This window comes from Alosa sapidissima, chromosome 3 (assembly GCF_018492685.1).
Source record: "Alosa sapidissima isolate fAloSap1 chromosome 3, fAloSap1.pri, whole genome shotgun sequence".
Classification (NCBI taxonomy): Eukaryota; Metazoa; Chordata; class Actinopteri; order Clupeiformes; family Clupeidae; genus Alosa; species Alosa sapidissima.
The window spans coordinates 26,863,985-26,886,497 of NC_055959.1; the positions used below are offsets into that span (position 1 = coordinate 26,863,985).

General features: G+C 44.7%; 2 protein-coding genes across 3 annotated transcripts in view; both read left to right on the forward strand.

Annotated features, from left to right (window-relative positions):
* Positions 1-740: 740 nt before the first annotated feature.
* Positions 741-10,924, forward strand: LOC121704561 (glial fibrillary acidic protein). The gene is made up of 9 exons (XM_042084885.1): positions 741-1,288; positions 3,394-3,454; positions 4,134-4,229; positions 5,166-5,327; positions 5,587-5,712; positions 6,067-6,287; positions 7,088-7,131; positions 8,850-8,935; positions 9,419-10,924. Exons 1-9 carry the CDS (start codon positions 783-785, stop codon positions 9,458-9,460), a joined length of 1,344 nt encoding a protein of 447 aa, XP_041940819.1. The 5' UTR covers positions 741-782; the 3' UTR covers positions 9,461-10,924.
* Positions 10,925-15,368: 4,444 nt separating this feature from the next.
* The window catches only part of kcnh6a (potassium voltage-gated channel, subfamily H (eag-related), member 6a), a 49,227-nt gene continuing 42,082 nt past the window's right edge, over positions 15,369-22,513 (forward strand). For both annotated transcript variants that reach the window (XM_042084849.1, XM_042084850.1), the window contains exons 1-2: positions 15,369-16,169; positions 21,784-22,014. In XM_042084849.1, coding sequence (XP_041940783.1) covers positions 16,094-16,169; positions 21,784-22,014 — 307 coding nt within the window. In that variant the 5' untranslated portion in view covers positions 15,369-16,093. The remainder of the gene's footprint in view (positions 16,170-21,783; positions 22,015-22,513) is intronic.

A 22,513-nucleotide genomic window follows, 5' to 3' on the forward strand; every position in this document is an offset into this window, starting at 1 on the left:
CCCAGAAGAAGGTGCACCCCCCCCCCCCCCCCCACCACTCACGCATTCACTCCCATTCATTTTATTCATTCATTATCACTGCTGTAGATCTGCCATCCAATCCTTCTTCTATGCCTCTCTCTCTCTCTCCTCCTCCTCCATCTCTCTCTCTCTCTCTCCTCTTCTGTCATGACATGTCATATTATCTAGCTTTTGGTTTACAATATGCTATAATTGTCACAGTATCCATTTCTTTTGACATGCCTCTTTTCCTTTCTCTATCTGTCTGTCTGTCTGTGTCTGTCTGTGTGTCAGTCAGTCTCACTCTATTAGTTTGAGGGTGTCTGAGTAAAAAGAGATCAATACCTCCTTCTTTTCTGTAATTTTTCCCAGTGGATGACTGGCTCAGTTGGTCACACAAAACCCAAGTTATGCAGGCGGAGAGAGAACAGGGGAGGAGGGGTCAGAGGCTGTTTGTAGCTGAGTGGACAAGCACAAACAATCTCCAGCCCCCAGCTTTTCAGTGGCACACATCCCCATACCCCCCCCCCCCACCCCCCACCCACACACACACCACACACCAAACCCCCAAAAAGCCCCAAACCCCTTTCACCCACCCTCCTCTGCTCCCATTTATCCACCCCCTTCAGTGCTCCCCTCGTACACCCCTCCCTGAGCTCCCTCTCTCTACCTCTCCCTCCTTCCCTCTCTGTCTCTCTATCCTTCCGTGTCTATAAAAGCCTGCCACTTGTCCCATCCCAGCCCCACTCCCTCTCTCTCTCTCTCTCTCTGTTTGTCTCAGCATGGAGACCCAGCGGACCCTGTCCTCGTACCGCAGGCGCTTCGGGCTTCAGGGCAGCACCTCGGTCGGGGCTCGTCTGTCCGGCGGCCGCCTCTCGCTGCACGCCAGCCCGCGCCACCTCTCGCTCTCCAGCCCGATGACCCTCACCGCCTCGCGCCTGTCGCTGGGCAGCGCGCCGGTCAGCGGCGAGCGGCTGGACTTCTCGACGGACTCGCTGCTCAAGGCCCAGTACCGCGAGACGCGCACCAACGAGAAGGTGGAGATGATGGGCCTGAACGACCGCTTCGCCAGCTACATCGAGAAGGTGCGCTTCCTGGAGCAGCAGAACAAGATGCTGGTGGTGGAGCTCAACCAGCTGCGTGGGAAGGAGCCCAGCCGCCTGGGCGACATCTACCAGGAGGAGCTGCGCGAGCTCCGTCGCCAGGTGGACGGCCTGGGCGCCGGCAAGGCCCGGCTGGAGATCGAGAGGGACAACCTGGCCGCCGACGTGGCCACCCTCAAGCAGAGGTGAGGGGGCGGGGGACTGGGGAATTTGGCTTGCATGTGTTATCTCAGATGTTCTGGATCAGTTCAATCTATTTATGGTGGGTTTTAGCCTGGGTCTTGTAATCTTAATGCCAGTCTGTGTCTCAAAGATCTCAAAGATTAAAGGTCTAAGAGACAGGCAAAAGAGATAGAGATCGGGCGATGGAGAGAGAGATAGAGCATAGAGAGATAAGAGGACACTGGAACTTTGATTTTACACTTTAGAGGTAATAAGGATTCATTCACAGAGTCTATTGACTGTGATTAACTTGTTGGCGGCTGTGCTTCGAAAAAGGGAAAAAGGCTGGGGATAGATTTGGGGAGGGGGGAGTGGGTTAATAGAATCATAGGAGATGGCTGTTATATGCAGCATAAGTCAAGTATCATGGTCAAAAATCTGCTTGTTCAACAGGACTCTTGATTGGGTCTGAATTGTGTGAATTATGTGAATTGTTGAAGTTAAATGTATCAAATTAAAGACCTCTGTCACCGTAGTCACATATGTCTATCTGACTGATGGCATCCCATCGGAGAGAGAATTCTTAGTGCTGGAATGTCTTCACTTCTCAGTGAAAGGAACGCCATGTTCCACGAAGGGGGTTGAGGCTCGAGCAGTCCTTTTCTCACTCCTGTTCTTTTCAAACTTGAGCCTCGCCCAAGTCCTGCTCCTTCTTAGCCTATGAATGAGGAGAGCGTGGGGGGACCGAGGGGAGGCGGACACACAATAGAGCCCCTCTACAGAGACAGACGTGTGGTGGGGACGGCAGATGTCCTGTTGTCCACCAGGGCTGAACTCGTCATCCCCCTCCAGCCAGCTGCATCTGCCTCTCCATAAAACTAACGTAGGGGGTCATGAGGTGGCACCCTTAAGTCAAGAACATGTCCCTGACTCTGTGCCCCCCCCGACTCCCCGTTGGACTCTGACTGTCACACTCATAAGTGTGTTTCCATACCTTGCCACTAGGGACACAGCCAGGCGAAGTCCACACCATATCCATTTCACACAGCTGGCCTCTTCAGTAAGATGCACAAATGTCTCCTCAACAGTGTTGGGCAGCATCTGAGAGGCTGAAGGACTGAAGGAAGGGGAAGATTTAGTAATAGACACGAGAGAGAGAGAGAGAGAGAGAGAGAGAGAGCGAGAGAGAGAGAAAGAGAGATAATTTTCCTTAGAGGTGGCTTGGCTCTGGTGGAGACAGAAAACTGTAGCATCGATTATTGACAATTTGAATCATTTTCATAGAGCAAGAGATTGAATACGCTTAAAGAGAACCTTTGTCATGGAAGAAAAAAGAGTTGTTGTAGATTTCAAGGTACAAGGTTTTGGATTGTACAGTGTGTTCTGCACAGACAGCTGATCTGAATTACCTGGAGTTAAGCTAATAAGCTCCTCAAGACATTATATCTAAAGTGCAGAGGCCAGAGCTGAGAGATACAGAGTAAAAGGTAGCCTAGATAGTAATTCCAGTTTTGTACGCATGTGTGTGTGTGTGTGTGTGTGTGTGTGTGTGTGTGTGTGTGTGTGTGTGTTTGTGTGTGTGAGTGTGTGTGAGTGTGTGTGTGTGTGTGTGTGTGTGTGTGTGTGTGTGTGTGTGTGTGTGTTCATGCATGCATGCATACTCCACCCCGTGGGAACTTCTGTTAGTGCCAGTGAGATGATGAATGGCTAATGAATGATGATAATCACACAGCCAAACATGAGCACACACACACACACACACGCACACACACACATGCACACACACACACACACACACACACACACACACACATGCACACACACACTCACACGCACACTACAGCGCATTAACAGCCCATTAGGGCTCATTTCCTGGTCCCACTCCATCTCTCTCTCCCACTTGCTTTCTGTCACTATTTCCTGTCCTATCTGAACAAACACAAAAGCCCCAAAATATACGTAGAAAACACCCACACTGTGCATACTGTATGTAGGAGTAAGACATGCTCCCAGAGCCAGTGTAAGAAGATGTGCTGCTGCATCTCAAAAGGGTCTTAGTGTGGCTGATGGCTGATTTGATGGCAGAGCTTAAGGTGGAGTTGACCCTCAGTCTGTTCTGTCCCCACAGGCTGCAGGATGAGAGTGCTCTGCGGCAGGAGGCCGAGAACAACCTCAATACCTTCAGACAGGTGAGCATCAAACATGCACACAGTACACTCAGACTACAGTGCCAGTTCTCCTCTCTTCCTCACACACACGCAAAGACTCACACATGCACAGACACACAGACACACACACACACACACACACACACACACACACACACAAATACACACAGTATCGTAATTTGAAGGCCTGCTGTAAGCAAAAAGATGATGCTTTGTCATGAGCTGATGGGCTGGTGAGTGATCTGACACTGGCAAAGATACATACTGACTTACTCAGACATACATGCATGCACACTATACATATCTGTACACTATATTGCCTAATTGTTTATACAGTTATAAAGTAGTGCGTGTGTTTCTTTCGTGTTTGTTAATGTTTATGTTTATATTTACATTTATTAGCAGATTCTTTTGTCCAAAACAACGTACATATTTTAACCAAGGACCAAACAAAACACACCAGAGAGGTAGTTTACCCCTCCCTTCAGTATTCCCTCAGAAACTCCATGCATGGTTTTGGTTTTGTTTGCAGCTAGCGGTCGTGAGGAGATGATTGCTGAATGTGACAAAAAAGATGTATGGGCACCTTTAATGACAAAGGCACTAGTGCACACTAACACAAGCCTTTATTCAGCAGCACCGACTCCATCTCTACCTCTCTCTCTCCTTCTACCCCCCCTCTCTCTCTCTCTCTTTGTAGGATGTGGATGAGGCAGCGATGAACAGGGTGCAGCTGGAGAGGAAGATTGATGCTCTGCAGGATGAGATCAACTTCCTCAAGAAGATCCATGAGGAGGTTTGTACTGATGCCTGCACCACTGCCAGGCTTTCACTTACTGCTACTGCTTTCTGCTGTTTTACCCTCATTCCATCTTCTCTCTCTCTCTCTCCATACCTTCCATATCCATCGTTCCCTTCTCTCTGGCCTCCTCTTCTCCCCTACATGTCACAGCTCTTTCTCTCCTCCTCACCTCCCATCCTCTCTCTTGGTTGATGGGAGGATGTAAACTTTATGATTCTAGTTTTTTTGTAACTTTGTGGGAGCATATGACAATTCTTGGTTACACTTCAGAGTGACATGACACTGTCATGAACGTGTCATAAACAAGTCATAAACGTTTATGACATAACGCTTCTGTTATTAAGTCCCCCTATTAAGTCAGGTTCTGCTCAAGGTTTCTTCCTGGAATATGGGAGTTTTTCCTTGCCACAATTGCCATATGGCGGGCTTGTGGGGGGTAAGAGAGTTAAGGCTGCCAGTCTTATGACATGTAATTTTCTATATTTTTGATATGTTGCTGAGTGGATCATAAACGGCCCCTAGCAATGAAGAAAAGTGATTGATAATGACTGACTGACTATTATTGTGTTACATGCTTCAAATGTAAAGCACTTTGAGCTGCATTCTGTGTATGAAAGGTGCTATACAAATAAAGCTTATTATAAGTGACATTTGGTTTTTGTCAACAAGTTAGGGTTAGAAGTAGGTTTAGGGTTAGGGTTAGGTTTAGAGTTAGGGTTAGGGTTGGGGTTGGGGTTAGGATTAGGATTAGAGGTTAGGATTAGGGTTAGAGTTTCATGTGTCATGACAGTGTCATGTGTTCATGTGTTGATACTGTCAAGTAAAGTGTTTTTTACTGTAATAAAATAGTGTTCAAACTCACCTCTCTTCTTTCCTCTCCTCCTCTCTTCTCTCCTCCTCTCCTCTCCTCTCCTCCTCTCCTCCCTGCAGGAGTTGCGTGAGCTTCAGGAGCAGCAGCAGGCCCAGCAGGTTCATGTGGATGTGGACATGTCCAAACCCGACCTGACGGCTGCGCTGAGGGACATCAGAGTCCAGTACGAGGCCATGGCTAACTCCAACATGCACGAGACCGAGGAGTGGTACCGCTCTAAGGTGAGCAGACTGACACTGGACACGGGGGAGATAAAATAGAGTTTCTAATTTCTACACACATCCACAAACAGCAACAACAACAACACATACACACAACACAATATCAAAGGTACGCTTCAAACTTCACGCACACACGTATACGCCTACCACAGGGAATGTAGAAGTCATGTCTTTGATCCTGAAAGATGCACACATGTGTGTGTTAATAAGCTCAAACATGGGCATTCGAAATGGAAGCTTCTTTGCCTTTCCTTGACAGTTTGCTGATCTGACTGATGCAGCCAATCGCAACACAGAAGCTCTGAGACAGGCCAAACAGGAGGCCAATGAGTACCGCCGACAAGTACAGGTGATGACCTGTGACCTGGAAGCTCTTCGTGGTACTGTGAGTACGATGATCATCATCCCTTGTGAATGGAAATTATAGCTCTCAAGGGAGATCTGTGTTGGTTTGTTCTATTTCTCTATATATATTCACCCTTCCATCTTTTTCTCTGTCTTTCTCTCTTATTCCTTTCATTTAAAGTGTCAGTGTTTAGGCATTTGTTCTTGCTAGGGTAGTAGAAATGAAGTCATTACATAGCCTTAAAAAGGACAAGAAATACACCCTTTCTCTCTCTCTCTCTCCTTCTCTTTCTTTCTCTCTCTTTTCATAATTATCTCTTTCCTGTTTTTACTTATTGCTCCATTAGTGACTAGTGCTGACTTTGTACTTCTCTCTGTCTGTGTCTGGATGAAGAATGAATCTCTGGAAAGGCAGCTGCACGACATGGAGGATCGCTTCGCCATGGAGACCGCTAGTTACCAGGAGAGCATTGCACGCCTGGAGGACGATATCCACAGCCTGAAGGAGGAGATGGCCAGGCACCTGCAAGAGTACCAGGACCTCCTCAACGTCAAGTTGGCCCTGGACATTGAGATCGCCACCTACAGGAAGCTGCTGGAGGGCGAGGAGAGCAGGTGAGAGGAGACGTACGCATACAGAAGAAAAGAAGAGGAGAGATGGGGACAGAAGGTAGGAAGAGGAGAGGAGTGGAAAAGAGAGGAGAGGAGAGGAAAGAAGAGAAGAAAAGGGGAGAGATGAGACAGAAGGTAGGAAGAGGAGAGAAGTAGATGTGAGGAAAGGAGAGGAGTGGAAAAGAGAGGAGAGGAGTGGAAGAGAAGAGGAGAGGAGAGAAGTGTAGATGTGAGGAAAGGAGAGGAGTGGAAAAGAGAGGAGAGGAGTGGAAGAGGAGAGGAGAGAAGTGTAGATGTGAGGAAAGGAGAGGAGTGGAAAAGAGAGGAGAGGAGTGGAAGAGGAGAGGAGAGGAGAGAAGTGTAGATGTGAGAAAAGGAGAGGAGTGGAAAAGAGGAGAGGAGAGGAAAGAAGAGAAGGGGAGAGATGAGGAGAGATGGGACAGAAGGTGGGAAGAAGAGAGAAGTATGGATAGATGTCAGGAAGGAAGGAAGGAAGGAAGGAAGGAGAGGAGTGGAAAAGAGAGGGGACACGTGGTAAGAATCAGAGAGGAGAATGAGAACAAAAGAAAGAAGAAGAGAGGAGATATATTAGTTGAGTTGAGAGCAGAGAAGAATGAGAGGAAAGAGAAGGAGTAGGGGAAGAAAGCATATCAGAGATGGATAGAAGATCAGATCAGTGTTTCAAATCAGGATGCACCTTTCACACATTAAAAGTAAAATTGGAAATGTTAATAATTTAATAAGATTCAATAATTCAGCTTTGGTTCTTGTGAAATGTTCTGATCCATGGCTATTGATTGCAGAATCACTGTTCCTGTGCAGAGCTTCGCCAATCTCCAATTCAGAGGTAGGCTTTTTGAAAGAAAAAAATAAATAAATAAATGGATTTTAAAAAATTGTCGTAGATTTCAAGATTTCAAATTTAGTAGTCTCATTGGACTAAAAACTACTGTATGTTCGAAGTATTTATCTGGCTTGTCATGTTCTTTTCTTTGGCAAAAAAAGTGATTATTGAATATTAGATAGATAGAGAGATAGATAGATAGATACTTTATTGATCCCCAAGGGGAAATTCAAGAAATTGTTAGTGAATATTAGTCAGATGATGAGATCAAACTAAATGAGTTCGACTCAGATGAGATCCATGTTGGATATGAACCTGGTCAAGGAGTACCCCAATAAATGCATAGGGTCACACTTCACTTGGATAGTCCGCCCACCAACAGTCTACAGATGCTCAGATTATCAACAATCGGTCTGTTGACTCTCTGTTAAAGCTGCAGTTGGCAAGTCTGACAGATTGAGGGGACTTAGCCAAAATGTTGAATGTTTACAAATCTCATGCCTCTCCCCCACTACCACCGAGCACCCTCTCATCGAGTTTGTGCTCGTCATTGAGCACAAGACTGCACCAGACTGTGATTGACAGTCAGATGTCACACAGCCCTGCTCTGATTGGACCAGAAGAACCGGGAGCTGTGGATTTTTGCAAAACAAATAACAGATAGGTGGAGGAAGAAGTGCGGGCTTTTTTCTAAAACCGGCTGATTTATGTTGCTTTGTCGGCGCATAGTGCTGGTTTCAGTGAATATGATCAAAAAAATCTTGCCAACTGCTAGCCTGACGAGCCAGACCCACATTAAAATGTTCACCGTTCGCAGTACTCAGTCCGAGGGGCGGGATAATCGGTTGTCTTTCAAATTCCCTCTGCACGCAATAGGACAGCGCTGAGTCCCATGCGTTTTCCCACCAGCGGAGCTAGTTGGCTAGTTCAAACTTTTGCCAACTTAAAACAAGCTTAACTCTGTTGGCCAACAGCAACATCCATCTTCTTTGTTTTCAAGTAGCAGGGAATTCAAGCCAAACCGTTGCAACTCTGTCATCAATCATTATGTTAAGCCCGCCTAACGATACACGATTTGATTGGCCTGATAGAAGTTTAATTTTTCGAGCTCACAAGCCAACGGAGAGTTGTTAGACTAGCCCTGGAAGCAAATGTAATTTGCTGCTGCTAGGGTGTGTCTAGATTTCTAGGCTAGCCAACTGCCACTTTAAGACAACATATGGTAAAGTTAAGGTTAGAAGTTGGCTTTGGTTGAGTTGCTGTTCAGTAACTGTTCAACAACAATTTTACATACTGAACTGGAATCTTAACAGATGATCAGCTAAGTCTCTGTGAGCGCACTATGTAAGTATTTGTGTTACCGTCCAATGACATTTATAGATGGCACCATGATACCAAAAATACTGTCTGACAAGATGACTCCCATGCCTCTAGAAGATCTTGGCAGAGGATCACATTGCAGTCCAAAGAACAAAATCATACAAAAGTTTCGAAAGAAGATAAAAGTGAAAACTATGACCTAGTCAAGTGTGTCACCTGACATTCAACTGAGAAATAATACAATTATGGTGCACATTTTAATTATTTGACATTTATTTTACAGGGATATGTACTCACTGTATCTTCTGTATATCAATATACTATTCCCTAGACTCCTGTATTGTTGTATTCTTTCTCACTCTCTCTCTCTCTCTCTCTCTCTTTTTTTCTCTCTTCTGCAGACACTCCCATGGACACCAAGTTCTCCCCAGAGGCTCACGTGAAGAGAAGCATCGTGGTGCGGACCGTGGAGACTCGCGATGGGGAGGTGAGGCGTTAGAGAGGACATTTTTGTCAAAGACAAATCCACTAACTGTGACTCTGCTGGTGACTTGAGCACCGGTGAAAAAAGTATTCATAGAAATGTTCTCTTTGTATTTCCTAAAATTACCACCAGAGGGAGACATGCCAGATGAGTTAGCTTGCAAGATGATCTAACCCTTTTGTTCTGTTTGGATGGATGTATGTCTACTCTGCTGTTTAAATGTTATTCTATTGCTGTAAGTTTGGATAAATGCCTCTGCCAAATGAATACATGTAAACGTAAATGTAAGAGTGCAGTTCAAAAAAGCAAGACATTAGACATTAAATATGACTGTATCATTTCTGGGGAGGGGGTCAGGTCATAATTGTTGCCCTCATGTCTCTTGTGCGTGTGTCTTTTGTTGTAGAAAGACACACACACATTGTTGTTTGTTGTAACTGCCACTGTGTGGCTGACACTGACCCCTCTTCCTTCTTTGTCCGTCAGATAATAAAGGAGTCGACCACTGAGCGGAAGGAACTGCCCTAAGTGGGTGCACACAGGACAACTAGACATGAAGAGCACACTGGCCCGTTGTTCACAGCAGACAGCTCTGTGGCCTCTTTAGTGTCTCTGGATTTCATACTCTCTCTCTCCCCCTATTTCTCTCTCTCTCTCTCTCTCTCTCTCTCTCTCCCCCTATTTCTGTCTCTCTCTCTCTCTCTCTCTCTCTCTCTCTCTGTCTCTCTGTTTATCTCACTGAACTAAAATCAGACTGAAACCACCAAGCCTGTCTCTATTATAATAATAACAACTACCCCCACTTCACAGATCCACCCCATCTTCCATCATACAGATGCACCTAACATTAACTATAGCATTAAAGTTAAGAACATGAAGGAAAAAATGTGCTTTACTTCCTTAGCAATTTTACCAAATATTTTGTGATACAACCAAGATAACGTTGGTAGCATGGCACTGAATAAGTTATAAAAATCGCAAACAGCTCCCTATTTGGAGGCCTTGTCATGGCCAGACTGAATGCTGGGCGTTGTAGTTTTTGTGTAAAACCCATAGCCGAGTGCCAGTCTTGAAAACGTAGAAAGTGTTCCTAGTCGGAGAGCAGTCAAAGATAAGTAGTTTATGTTCGGTCCTTAGCAGGGATGACGGTTGAGGGTGTGTGGTTCTTGTGTAGGTGTTTTGCATGGGGAGGTGGGTGGGGAGGAAGAAAGAGAACTACAGGTGCTGCTGTGTAGATGTAGAGATGTAGAGAGAAAGAGGTGGATCTTAGGTGGAGGTAAATGCATATGGTGTGCTTGTTTGTCAGGGCCATTGATGGACATACACATACTCCCCTTACATTCCAGAGTTGCCAAAGGGAGTATTCTAGTGGGTATCATCCACCATGTAATTCATTCATCTATTAATCTAACACCATTTCTGTGGCATCGCATGGTTGGGGGTTGTGTTCTCACACCCTCTCTTCCTCTGTCAGTCTCTCACTTTCTGTTTGTTGCTGTCTGAGAACACTCTGTCTGTCTTCCCTCAAGTGCGGTGTGGTGTGTTTATCTGCAGCTTTACAGCAGCGGGTGCTAGTATGTAACACAGGGGTGGGGGAGGGAGGTGTCTTGTGAGCTATTCACACGACCCTGGTTCTGGAGCTCTCCATCACAAACACACACACACACACACACACTTGCATAGCTTTGTCCCATCACTCAAGTGTCTGACTGATTAGGCAGAAACACAAAGGAGAATGTTCTTGAGATAGCTGTGTGTTTGTGTTATCCGTGTAGATTTGTGTCAATGTGTGTGTGCATGAGTGAGGATATGTGTGTATTTGTGAATGTATGTTCATGCTTGTACATGTCTGTCTGTGTGTGTATTTGTGTGCATGTGTGTGTGTAATTGAGTACATGTGTGTATGTGTGTGTGATTGTACTTGTTCCAGGATGGGTGCTGTCTTGATGACAGTTCTCTCAAGGAGAGAACTGCATTCCCACAGATCAGAAAGCACCATCATGAGATCATCCTCACACCTCTCCCTCCCTTTAAAAACTAGTGTCTACATTACAGTGTTGTGTTTTTTTTGTGAAGCATGTGCGAGTTCCTTGTCATACAACGTATGTTAACATGTTTACATTTTGTTTCTGTGAGATGCTGATTGAGCATTCGATGAACATTAATAATTGCTGATGAACATTAATACATTCTTACCTTGGGCAAATGAATGTCCTAACAATTAACACATTTTTGATTCTCCACCTCACCGTTTGCCTGTTGTGGACAGACAGGTGCTGAGCTTTCTTTTTTTTATTATTATTTCGTGAAATGCATCCTGTCTGACGTTTCCTGTTTCCGTTTCAATGTCATGTTTTATTGCTTGTTAGTGCTTTTTTGGGGTTTGCGTCGTCGAGGTTTTGGTCATCCTCTCATGTGTGTGACGTATATAGCTGATGTGCAAGCTCTCTACGCCCCCATACCTCCTGGGGCAAAGTGGTGCTACTCTTCTCTCTGTTGTTGATGCACTGTTCCACTGAGAGACATAAACCAATAACCTGCATCAAATAATGTGTAGGTGTGGACTGTAGAGACTGGTATATTATTATGAAGAATTAACAAGAAATAAAAACAGATAAAATGTTGAAATATCTGTATTTTGAGTGCTGCTTTGACATGGTCCTTTGCTGCTCTGTTTTTCACACACACACACACACACACACACACACACTACTGGTAGTTTACCAATCGTACATAGAAACCCTGTCAAACATCTTTTCACTGTAGACATTTTATGCGTACATGTAGACTGACTTGTGGACTGGCCCAGACTATCAGGAGCCACTTGGTAAAGTGATAAAGAAAACCAAAATGTTCCTCCACATGCGTTTGTGCATCGTGGCACAGAACAGGGCCTGACTGATTGACACACAGCACGGAGCAGGGCTTCCCAGCAGGCCTCTCTGCCTACTGGCTGGTCTGATTAGGAAAACTTGAGAGGCAGGTGTGCCTCTTGCTGTCAGAGGGGAAACGTGTGGAGAAGGTGTGGATGACATCCATATCTATCAACACCTTTGCTCCCCAAGGTAAAGGAGTGAGAGAAGAATGAGAGGAAGTGCTGTCAGGCCCAGGGAGTTGCCTGGACTACGTTCACTATGGCATGCATCTTGCTCACTAATATCAAGAACACTGGATCGAGTAGCCGAATGTTCTTGCCCTGTGAACAATGACTAAAGGTAGGATAAGCAATGCTAGATGGCGTTGCGTTTGTTAGATACTTTTGTCCAAAACAACCTACATTTTATTTGAACCAAAGACCAAACAAAACACACCATATGGAGCCAGGGCTGTGTAAGAGAACTAGGATTCTTATAGTGTTCTCAGGGAGCTATCTAATTGTAAGGAGATATTCGCTAAATGTTACAAAAAGTGTTACGTGTTAGAAATAGCTTAGCATCACTTACCTACCCTACCTTTCAATGCAAAATTCACAGCTTTCTCAATGATAACAAACAATGTTAACATGTTTCTGTGATGTTGGCATTGCATTTTTTACATTGTAGCAGTGTCATAAACTACATTCCCACAAACATACTAAATATATTTCTGCAAAAACTGTGAGGTGATTTGCTCAGCCTGGCTCAGTTTCTCCAGTGGTTCCAAGACAAATGCACACCACTGTGGCATCACCTATCAATCCAGGTAATCCATCACCTATTGGTCTTTTGAGATCAGTGGTCTTGTGCAGCTTTACGTTGAAAACCTCATCCTGATACAGCTGTAAAAAGTCATCGGAACACTTAGTTTATTTTTACAAACACACATAGTTGCATTGATCTAATCTGTTGTGACATAGAGAGGGTGTTTGTGCAGTTAACCTTATTCACCCCGAAGGCTTATGTGGTGTGAGGGGACAAGCGGGCATTTCTATCTGTCTGGTGGGAAATTATAAACCAGTGAGTGATGCCGCTAAGGGGTCTGGGCATGGGGGATGCGGTGATACTGGAGTGGATCAAACACCTCGGCCCGCTTCCCAAGGACAGGCTCTCAAGGTTGGCCCGGAGTCCAGTCCAAGCCCTACTGCTTTGCGAACGGAGATAACGGAGAGTGAGGGTGCCTTGAGGACCATTCCCTCCCCCCATCTCACCATACACAATCAGACCGCTCCTCTCCTACAGTTATCCCCGGGACAACCTTCAACAGCGCCGCGTGAACCCACTCCCATGCCCCCATAATGCACTTGGTTCAGGGGTAATCAGCCTGTTCTGTCAGTTTGTGTTATCCCCCTGACACAAACACACACACACACTTTCTGCGTTCACGTTTTTCAAACATGTGCACACGTGAACCGTGTGGTTGTGTACAAAGTGCCCAAGTCAATGATATTCATATGCATGTACAGTATACATGGTCTCCCACACACATATGTTTTTAAATGCAACCACAGAAGTGCCTTTGTCAACCATTTAAAGCAAGAATATTCCATGGATGAAGGTGTCAGGAAAGACAACAAATGACATGTGATATGTGTGATGTTGTGTGATGTGTGTGTGTGTGTGTGTGTGTGTGTGTGTGTGTGTGTGTGAGAGAGAGAGAGAGAAACACAGAGAGAGAGAGAGAGAGAGAGAGAGAGAGAGAGAGAGAGAGAGAGAGAGAGAGAGAGACTCTTATCTGCTCTGCTTGCCAATCTCAGTTCAGTGTTGGTTGGGGCAGACTGGCTGGAAGAATGCATGGCAGATAAATGCATGGCAGATAAACCACTTCAGCAGGGAGCGGCCCTCACTTTCTGCCCCTCCACAGCTACTGGAAGCACTGGGAAGCCCACCATGATCCCCACTGTCTTACTGGAACTGATGGAGTGAAGACTGTGTGTGTGTGTGTGTGTGTGTGTGTGTGTGTGTGTGTGTGATAGTGGAAAGGTGTGAAGGCACATATAGGATCTCTGTGTTCCTCAAAGATTGGAAAGGAGCTTACACACAGCTATGGTCAGTACAAACACAAGTTTACTAATTGGATACACACACAGAGACAGACTATCTCTCTCTTTCTCTCTCTCTCTCTCTCTCACACACACACACACACACACACACACATAGGCTAATAGGGATATGGGTTGGTCCCCCAGTAAACATCAACTATACACAACCTCTACACTCATACACTCATACAAACATGTATACTTTGTACCATGCAACACATATAACGACATGTGCATTCACACACACACACACACACACACACACACACACACACACACACACACACGCACACACGCACACACACACCCACACACACAGACACAGACACACACACACACACACACACACACACACACACACACAGACAAACTTGGACCTGCCCTCAAGGGGTAAGAGAAGATATGTGGTCCTGGTAGCTAAATTTAGCATTTCATTTCATCGAGACCATGAAGACAAAACACAGGACGGCTATCCCTACTTGGCAACGACCCCTCTAGCACACCCTCTGACCTCGACCTCGACACACACACACACACGTACACACACATACACAAACACACATTTTAGTGCTTTTATTTGGACCTTAACACAGGGGAAGATTCAATGCAGCATGCACAGATTTAAACAATGCAACACTCACATACAACTGAAAAAAGGTGGTGCAATATCTGTTAGCACAAAACACATGCACTAGTTAAAGCACATTGCCCATCCCACTCTCACAATGCCCACATTAGCTCTCTGTCCTCCCTGGACACATTTACACTTTCACTCTCCCTCACCTGCAGCTGCTACCTTAATACTGCAACAACCATCTCTCTCTCTCTCTCTCTCTCTCTCTCTCTCTCTGTGTGTGTGTGTGTGTGTGTGAAGTGTTTTTTTTTGTAATTGGTGGGTTGAATCACATTTACACAACTGTAAAGTATATTAATTCTGACCAAGTATAAACACAGTGTTAGTTTGCCCTTGCTGTTATCCCCCACTCCCTTTGTCTTTCCTCCTCCTCTGTAACATTATACCTCATTAGGCAGCAGTGACATAGAAATCGTAGTGTGAAATCATTGTTTGTGGATTGAACAATATATTCGGTGACGGTGTTGTTAACCATGTTCATTTTTTTTTTAATCTAACGACAGCTTGTAATCGGCACTATCTACTCAAGAGTAGAACAGAATTTTCTTTTTCATTTTCTTATCATACTCCCCTCCTAAGCATTCTGTCTCTCGTCAGCTGTCACTCGGTAAAGCTTACTGTGAAGCGCAGCACACACTTTAAAACTGGTAGCCTTAAACGCAAAACGCGATTAAGATAACAGTGTTTTGCAACAAAGAAAAACAATCGAGTGCTTTATCCTAACTTGTTGAAGACATAATAACATGTAGGCTATATAAGCAAGGTGCGGAAGATAAAATAACCATACACACAATTTTACTTAGAAAACATACATGAGGGGGGGGGGGTCTATTTTGAGATTTGGGTGTTGCGATGAGATGTGAAGGCGATGTGCGTGTCTCTGCTCTCTGTCAAAAGTGGCAGCCGCGTCTAATGACGTCTCATTTCTTCCATGCGCCACACAACCTGTCATTCTGTAATGGCTGTACTAAGAAGTCGACGGAGAAAAGCATGAGGCGATATTTTGACACTCGCACCTTGCATGATATATCTGGTCGGTAATTTGGTCAGCGTCGACTTACAGTCTTTAAAGGTAACAAACTAGATATCTCTCTGTAGACTGGACGTCGTCGACCACGTTATGGAAGTAATGTGCCATACATAATAAGTCTACGTGTGCACGTGTGTTTTTGGTGCGCAAAACTTGTGCCTTTTCTATTTTAGTTAAACTTATTTTCGAGTTGTGGGCTGTAACGTGGAAGATGCTGTGGCTGGTGGACTTCTGACCAGTTTTAGCTACGTGACCTCGGTTTTTCTCCCTCCCTGCCCGTAAGCACGGCTCTTAGATCGCCCTGGAAACGAATCCTTGCAGTGGCTGTGACAGGTCGCTGTGGCGCCTCTTTGTCAACAAATGCTGCTTTAATTATCCATTTTACATCTACATTTGCTCTAATTGTATTTGCACCATGCAAAACAGTTTCAGTTACGTATTCATGGTCGGTTATATGTAAAACCAAAAGAAAGAAGTCAACGTGTTTGTCGCAGTTGGAAAGGAGTTCGTGTTGGGAAAGTCACTACTCTCAGCGACAAAATGCCTGTTAGACGAGGTCATGTCGCTCTCCAGAACACCTACCTGGACACTATCATCCGCAAGTTTGACGGTCAAAGTAAGTTTCTTCTTCTTTTCTACTGGTTTAAAATGTGAAAGTAGACGGAGTAATGTTTTACACCACACTTCACGACTAGTGCGCGGACAGTGGCTAAAGCTAAAGTTTAAAAAGGCACATCATTTTATAGTGGGGAAAAATATGATAGCTCCAGTGATGCAAATCATTAAGTCCCCGCGTGAATGTTCACGCCAGACGTCATCAGCTACATCTCTCTCTCTCTCTCTTTCTGTCTCTCTCTCTCTCTGAGTGTGTCTTTCAGAACTGTGCTTCACTCTTTCACAAATGGCATCGTACTACTAACTGTAAATGGTCAAATAATCTGTCCATAAAGACATTATATTAATCACAGCAGTTACATTACGCACGGGTGCATTGTGGCATTAGATAATTATTTGTCTTTATTGTTGGCTCTAATGGTGAAAATATGACCTTTTCATGCATTTCCCACTATTTGACCATTATTATTTATGACAAGAGGCAAATTGTGAACTAGATCGTGTTCGTGGATGGACAAAATAGAATAGTTTTCCTCCGTCGTTTTGGTACATTTCTTGAGAAATAACGTGTGCAAACAGCACCACACAATTGATTACTTCCAAAAGTCCACAACAAAGTCCTCAAAAATGGTTACGTTTATGTAAGTAACTTAACTCATGTAAGTAAGTACTAATTACAGCAATATACACAAATACCACCAACATGCAGGTGCTTTTGTTGTTTATGTTATCAGTATAACATTATATCCTGTAAATGAATTCATTACCATCTTGCATACCACATACATCCTTTAAGAGCCAAGTAATGTTGTCATAATGATAGACATTTCACATTTATTCAGAAAATGAAGGTGAAAAATGCAATAGAACAAGAATAGAAATTATATAGAACAGTAATCAATATAAGTCTAGGTTTGAATTTGAAACTGGGGAAACATGGTTGACACACAATGGTTGACATGTAATGGTTTAACCATTATCATGTTATGACTTGCACAATGAATTCATACAATACCTAGATGAATTGGACCTAAGACTAAACAGCAGGCACGTATACATATATCTTCTTGCATGAATGTGTAAAAAATAATTTTCAAATGTTCAAGGAGAGGTTGTTATGACATTTGCATAAATGACTAGATGATGTGGAGCTTGAACAAACAGTTTTATCCCTGATCTGAGTAACGTGCCAAAGTCAGTGAGAGGAACTGTAATATCAAGCTTAGTTCAAACCTTCACTATACGTAAATCATTCACAAGAGCATTTCCCCACTTACTCAGAGCAGAAGACATTGACTAAAGCGGCACTTAAGAGACCCGTGAAGTGGTCATATTTGAAAGCCGGTGTTTTGAGCGATATTTTGTTTTCGGGGTTATGGAGGCTCCTCAGGCTAATGCAGATTCCTTGTGTAAATATCAGCCAAGTAGGCACATGGCATCTTCCTGAAAGCCTTGACTATTTGCTGAGTATCACACAAAGAAAGGTTAGAAGCAGAAATGGTTGGTCATGGCCATGTATGGTGGTAGTTGTGTGGAGCTCTGTTGGCCGTGTTGCAAGGGCATCCTCCCTCTGACACCGGCAGCCGTTTTGCGTATCAGCTGACTTTTATCTCCATGAGCCTAGCGGACAGAGGCAGAAGTTTTTCCACTCACGCATTCATTCCCATTCATTTTATTCATTCATTATCACTGCTGTGGATCTGCCATGCTATCCTTCCTCCCTGCCTCCCACTCTCTCCCTCCTGCTCTCTCTTTCTTCCCCTCTTTCTCTCTTTCTCTCTCTCTTTGAAGACAGGGCACCTATTGTAGACCACAGGGGTAGTGTTAAAAATATCTCCTTCCAGTGTGGGATCTGCTCCAGATTAGAGTTAAAAGCATGTCTGATTGCCAGTAAGGTCACTTGTAGGGATGTAACGGTATGAAAATTTAACCTCACGGTTATAGTGACCAAAATTATCACGGTTTTCGGTATCATCAGGGTATTTCTAAAAGTGTGTTCAATATGTTCAGAAAGCAATGATAGGCCTACACAAGCTGAAATAGTTTCAAAAAGTGTCCTGTTCACTTTTTTCTTCATGTTTGGCTATGTGCTTATAGCTTAACTTACCCTACCATAACTTGGAGTTTGCTATTTCTGTTATTTGGATGCAATGAGTGAGACCGAAGTAAGCGTTCAAAATAAAACTTTAGGCTACTGTATTCTCCTGATAACGTGAGAATGGATTTAATGTGGACACGAACATAAAAAGACGCAGAGTGGCTACATGATACAGTGCACATTTTGTGGTGAAAAAGTTCCGCCTTTTAAAATCAGGTGTAGCCTAATCCGAATCGTAGTTAAAACCATCAATTAGAGAACAGAATCAGTAGGGTACCAGTTTTGTTCCATTGTACCAGGCCTACTGTATGTCAAAAGCAGGCTCGGATGAAGCTGGGAAGGATTAAACACACGGTTTCCACACCGTGGTAATCAACAGTGATAATCATGATGTTTGAAATGAAAACGGTAATTATTATCAACATTTTTATCACGGTTTACCATTATACCGGTAATCGTTACATCCCTAGTCACTTGGAAGTGACAGGTTCTCTCATGTTATAAGAAGTATTACATTTCTTTAGACATTAGACTGTAGAAATGATGTAGAAATGATTTTGCGATATGGGGGACATGGATTCTGTGTTATTCAGGGTTGAGAATTGTGAGGAGCAGAACTGAGATCTGAGAAAATAGCTGGGAATGTTCACAGAAGCCGAATCTGTGATGATATAGCCATGGCCATTTGCAGCCCAGAGCCTAATAATGTCTATGTCTGCCACCTCCTTTCATGTCTCTGGGGATTTTGTTGCATCTCGGAGATTTTGTTAGACTCGGAGAAAGGGGGGGAGTAAGAGGTAAAAGAAGACTCTCTGAGTGTGTGTGTGTGTGTGTGTAGCCTATGTGTTTGCGTACGTGTGTGTGTATTTGTGTGTGTGCGATGTGAATGTACGTACTGTATGTATGTGTATGTGCATGTTTGTCTATCTGTACGTGTGTATGCTTGTGTGTTTTGACCCTCCCAGTGTTTCATATAAGGGGAGTGGCATTCCGTGGATGCTTAGCAACGACCTTAAGCTGTAGGATGGCATTGGAAGGCAGTGCTAATGAGGTTGATGACTGGGCCATTCACTGCTGCTGATCATTACTTCATCACATGCAAAACAGCACAGAGGGAAATATGGAGATAGGGAGGGAGTGAGGTGCAGTAAAGACAAATATTTATATAACAGAGAGATAGGACACATCATTTATCAGATGCTGTTGCACTGAGGAACAGTTAGTGGGGCAACTTGACTGGTGGCTGGCATGCTGGAGTTTGACACCAGAAATAGCAGCGAAATTCAGGCCTCACTGTGACTGAGGCTCTGGTGTGTGTCTGTGTGTGTGTGTGTGTGACACAGCAGGGTCAGAGGCACATCAGACAGCAGGCTCCCTGGTGACAGGAATTAAACCCTGTGCCTCCAGCTGACTGTAATTGTGAACTTGCATGAGTGATTCTAGCAATTTCAGCATGTGGGCAGCAGTGTCTTAATAGAAGCTCTGAGAGAGATGGCCTCCCACAGCAGCTCTCTCACTTCAGTCAGTGGAGAGAAATAAAGTCTGATACAGACAGACACCGTTAGACTTTGATTTTTTTTCCTTTTTTGTATGTTTTCTGCTGTCTTATGTGTTTATGTTTGTGTTTCCTATTATGGGTTGCTATCGCTCACCTTGTGGAGCAGTTGGCAGAGTATATGTTTTTAATGACATCACAAAGGGAGTTCACGTGCTGAGGAAAATGCATACCTATACTGTACTTCATCGGCATTAAAATGTTTTTTAACAGTAAAAAAAAAGTAAAATTAAAATTGTGGGCAGCCCACTGGTTAGCACTCTGGACTTGTAACCGGAGGGTTGCCGGTTCGAGCCCCGACCAGTGGGCCGCGGCTGAAGTGCCCTTGAGCAAGGCACCTAACCCCTCACTGCTCCCCGAGCACCGCCGTTGTAGCAGGCAGCTCACTGTGCCGGGATTAGTGTGTGCTTCACCTCACTGTGTGTACACTGTGTGCTGTTTGTGTTTCACTAATTCACCGATTGGGTTAAATGCAGAGACCAAATTTCCCTCACGGGATCAAAAAAGTATATATACTTATAAATGAATGAAAGAACATGTTTACTGGATCTTTGACTTGCATTCACTACACTTGACTTGTCACTGTCTCAGTAGCCATCTCCATCTCACCACCGTCTCACTGTCTCACTGTCTCACCATCCGTCTCACTGTCTCAGTAGCCGTCTCAATCTCACCACCATCTCACTGTCTCAGTAGCCGTCTGAATCTCACCACCGTCTCACTGTCTCAGTAGCCATCTCCATCTCACCACCCGTCTCACGGTCTCAGTAGCCATCTCAATTTCACCACCCGTGTCACTGTCTCAGTGGCCATCTCATCATTCACCCGTGTACTTTTTACGGACTTCTCCTCTGCATTCAATACTGTTCAGCCCCATCTTCTGCTGGGACGCCTAAGTGCCCTGAAGGTCAGCCATAGTCTCATTCTATGGATTAGGGAGTTTCTGAGGGAAAGGCCCCAGCGTGTCCGTATGAACAATACCATCTCTGACTGTCTCGTCCTAAACACCGGTGTCCCACAAGGGTGCGTCTTGTCCCCCCTTCTGTTCTCCATATATACCAATGAGGTCAATTACAACAACAATGACTCTATACATCTAATCAAATATGCAGATGACATGGCCCTTGTGGCCTGCCTACAGGATGCCAACAGCCCTTCCTACTTTCAACACATCAACCATCTTATCACCTGGTTTGACAGCAGCTACCTTGATCTAAATGTCAGCAAGACCAAGGAACTGTGCTTTGGAGGAAAGAGAGGAGCAGGCAACAGAGGACCTAACTTCATGCCCATCAACATGAAGGGGAAGGATGTGGAACAGGTCAGCAACTTTAAATATCTTGGGACAATTATAGATGAAGATCTCACATTCCAACCTAATGCAGACTACATCTTTAAAAAGGCAAGACAGCGTCTCTCCCTCCTCAGGAAACTGCGAAGCTTCAACACCAGCAAGCACACTCTGACCATGGTGTACAGATCACTCACTGAGAGTCTTCTCACGTTCAACATCACCTCCTGGTATGGGAACCTCTCAGTGAAACATAGGAACAAGCTGGCTCAGGTGGTAAACCAAGCCAGCAAAATTACAGGAGAAAAGCAGTTACAACTCCACACTCTATACAGCCGTTCCATAACACAAAAGGCCAAAAGGCCATCCAGGGCTTCAATCAGTAACGAGAACTGCACTAGTATTTATTCATTCATATTTTTTAACTATTTATGTAACTACAATTTAACTTATATTGTCTGTTGCTGTGTGTTTTTATGTCGCCAGAGTGCCAAAGATAAATTTCCAGTGTATGTACATTCAGTGGACAATAAAGTTTTTATCTATCTATCTATCTATCTATCTCAATTTCACCACCCGTCTCAATCTCACCACCCATCTCACTGTCTCAGTAGCCATCTCCATCTCACCAACGTCTCACTGTTCTCTTCTCTGTTCCCCGCTTCTCTCAGACCGCAAGTTCCTCATTGCCAACGCCCAGATGCAGAACTGCGGCATCATCTTCTGCAACGAGGGCTTCTGCCAGATGTTCGGCTTTTCGCGGGCGGAGATCATGCAGCAGCCGTGCACCTGTCCCTTCCTGGTGGGGCCGGGCACCATGAAGAGCTCCCTGGGCCAGCTGGCAGAGGCGCTACTGGGCTCTGAGGAGCACAAGGTGGAGATCCTCTACTACGCCAAGGAAGGTATGGGACCGAGAGGGGGGGCAATGAAAGGACAGGCTGCAGGAACAGTGAAATGAAGAAGAATGAGGGGAAATAAGGATAGGATGGGGAATGAGGGAGGATATGTGGAACAGGGATGGAGGGAGTCAGATGAGGAAGGTGATTGCTCAGTGTTTGCATTGTGAAACTAGAACAGCACTCAGGAGACTGCATACTACCGCCAAGTGTCTCAGATCTGTATCAGGTGCTCCATCACACAATCTCCCAGGCGTAGGTAATAAATACTGTAGTGTAATTAAAGTAGCTAGCCTCTCAGACCAGTGGTTCTCAAACTAGCCTCTCAGACCAGTGGTTCTCACAGTGGTTCTCAAACTAGCCTTTCAGGCCAGTGGTTCTCAAACTAGCCTTTCAGGCCAGTGGTTCTCAAACTAGCCTTCCAGGCCAGTGGTTCTCAAACTAGCCTTCCAGGCCAGTGGTTCTCAAACTAGCCTCTCAGGCCAGTGGTTCTCAGTGGTACTTT

What these genes read in the sequence shown, in the direction of transcription:
- LOC121704561 (XM_042084885.1), top strand. Translation starts at nt 783, where the DNA reads ATGGAGACCCAGCGGACCCTGTCCTCGTACCGCAGGCGCTTCGGGCTT. An exon ending in CTGGAGGGCGAGGAGAGCAG is followed by an intron (nt 6,288 to 7,087) that starts GTGAGAGGAGAC and finishes TATTGATTGCAG; the next exon opens with AATCACTGTTCCTGTGCAGA. An exon ending in TGGAGACTCGCGATGGGGAG is followed by an intron (nt 8,936 to 9,418) that starts GTGAGGCGTTAG and finishes TTTGTCCGTCAG; the next exon opens with ATAATAAAGGAGTCGACCAC.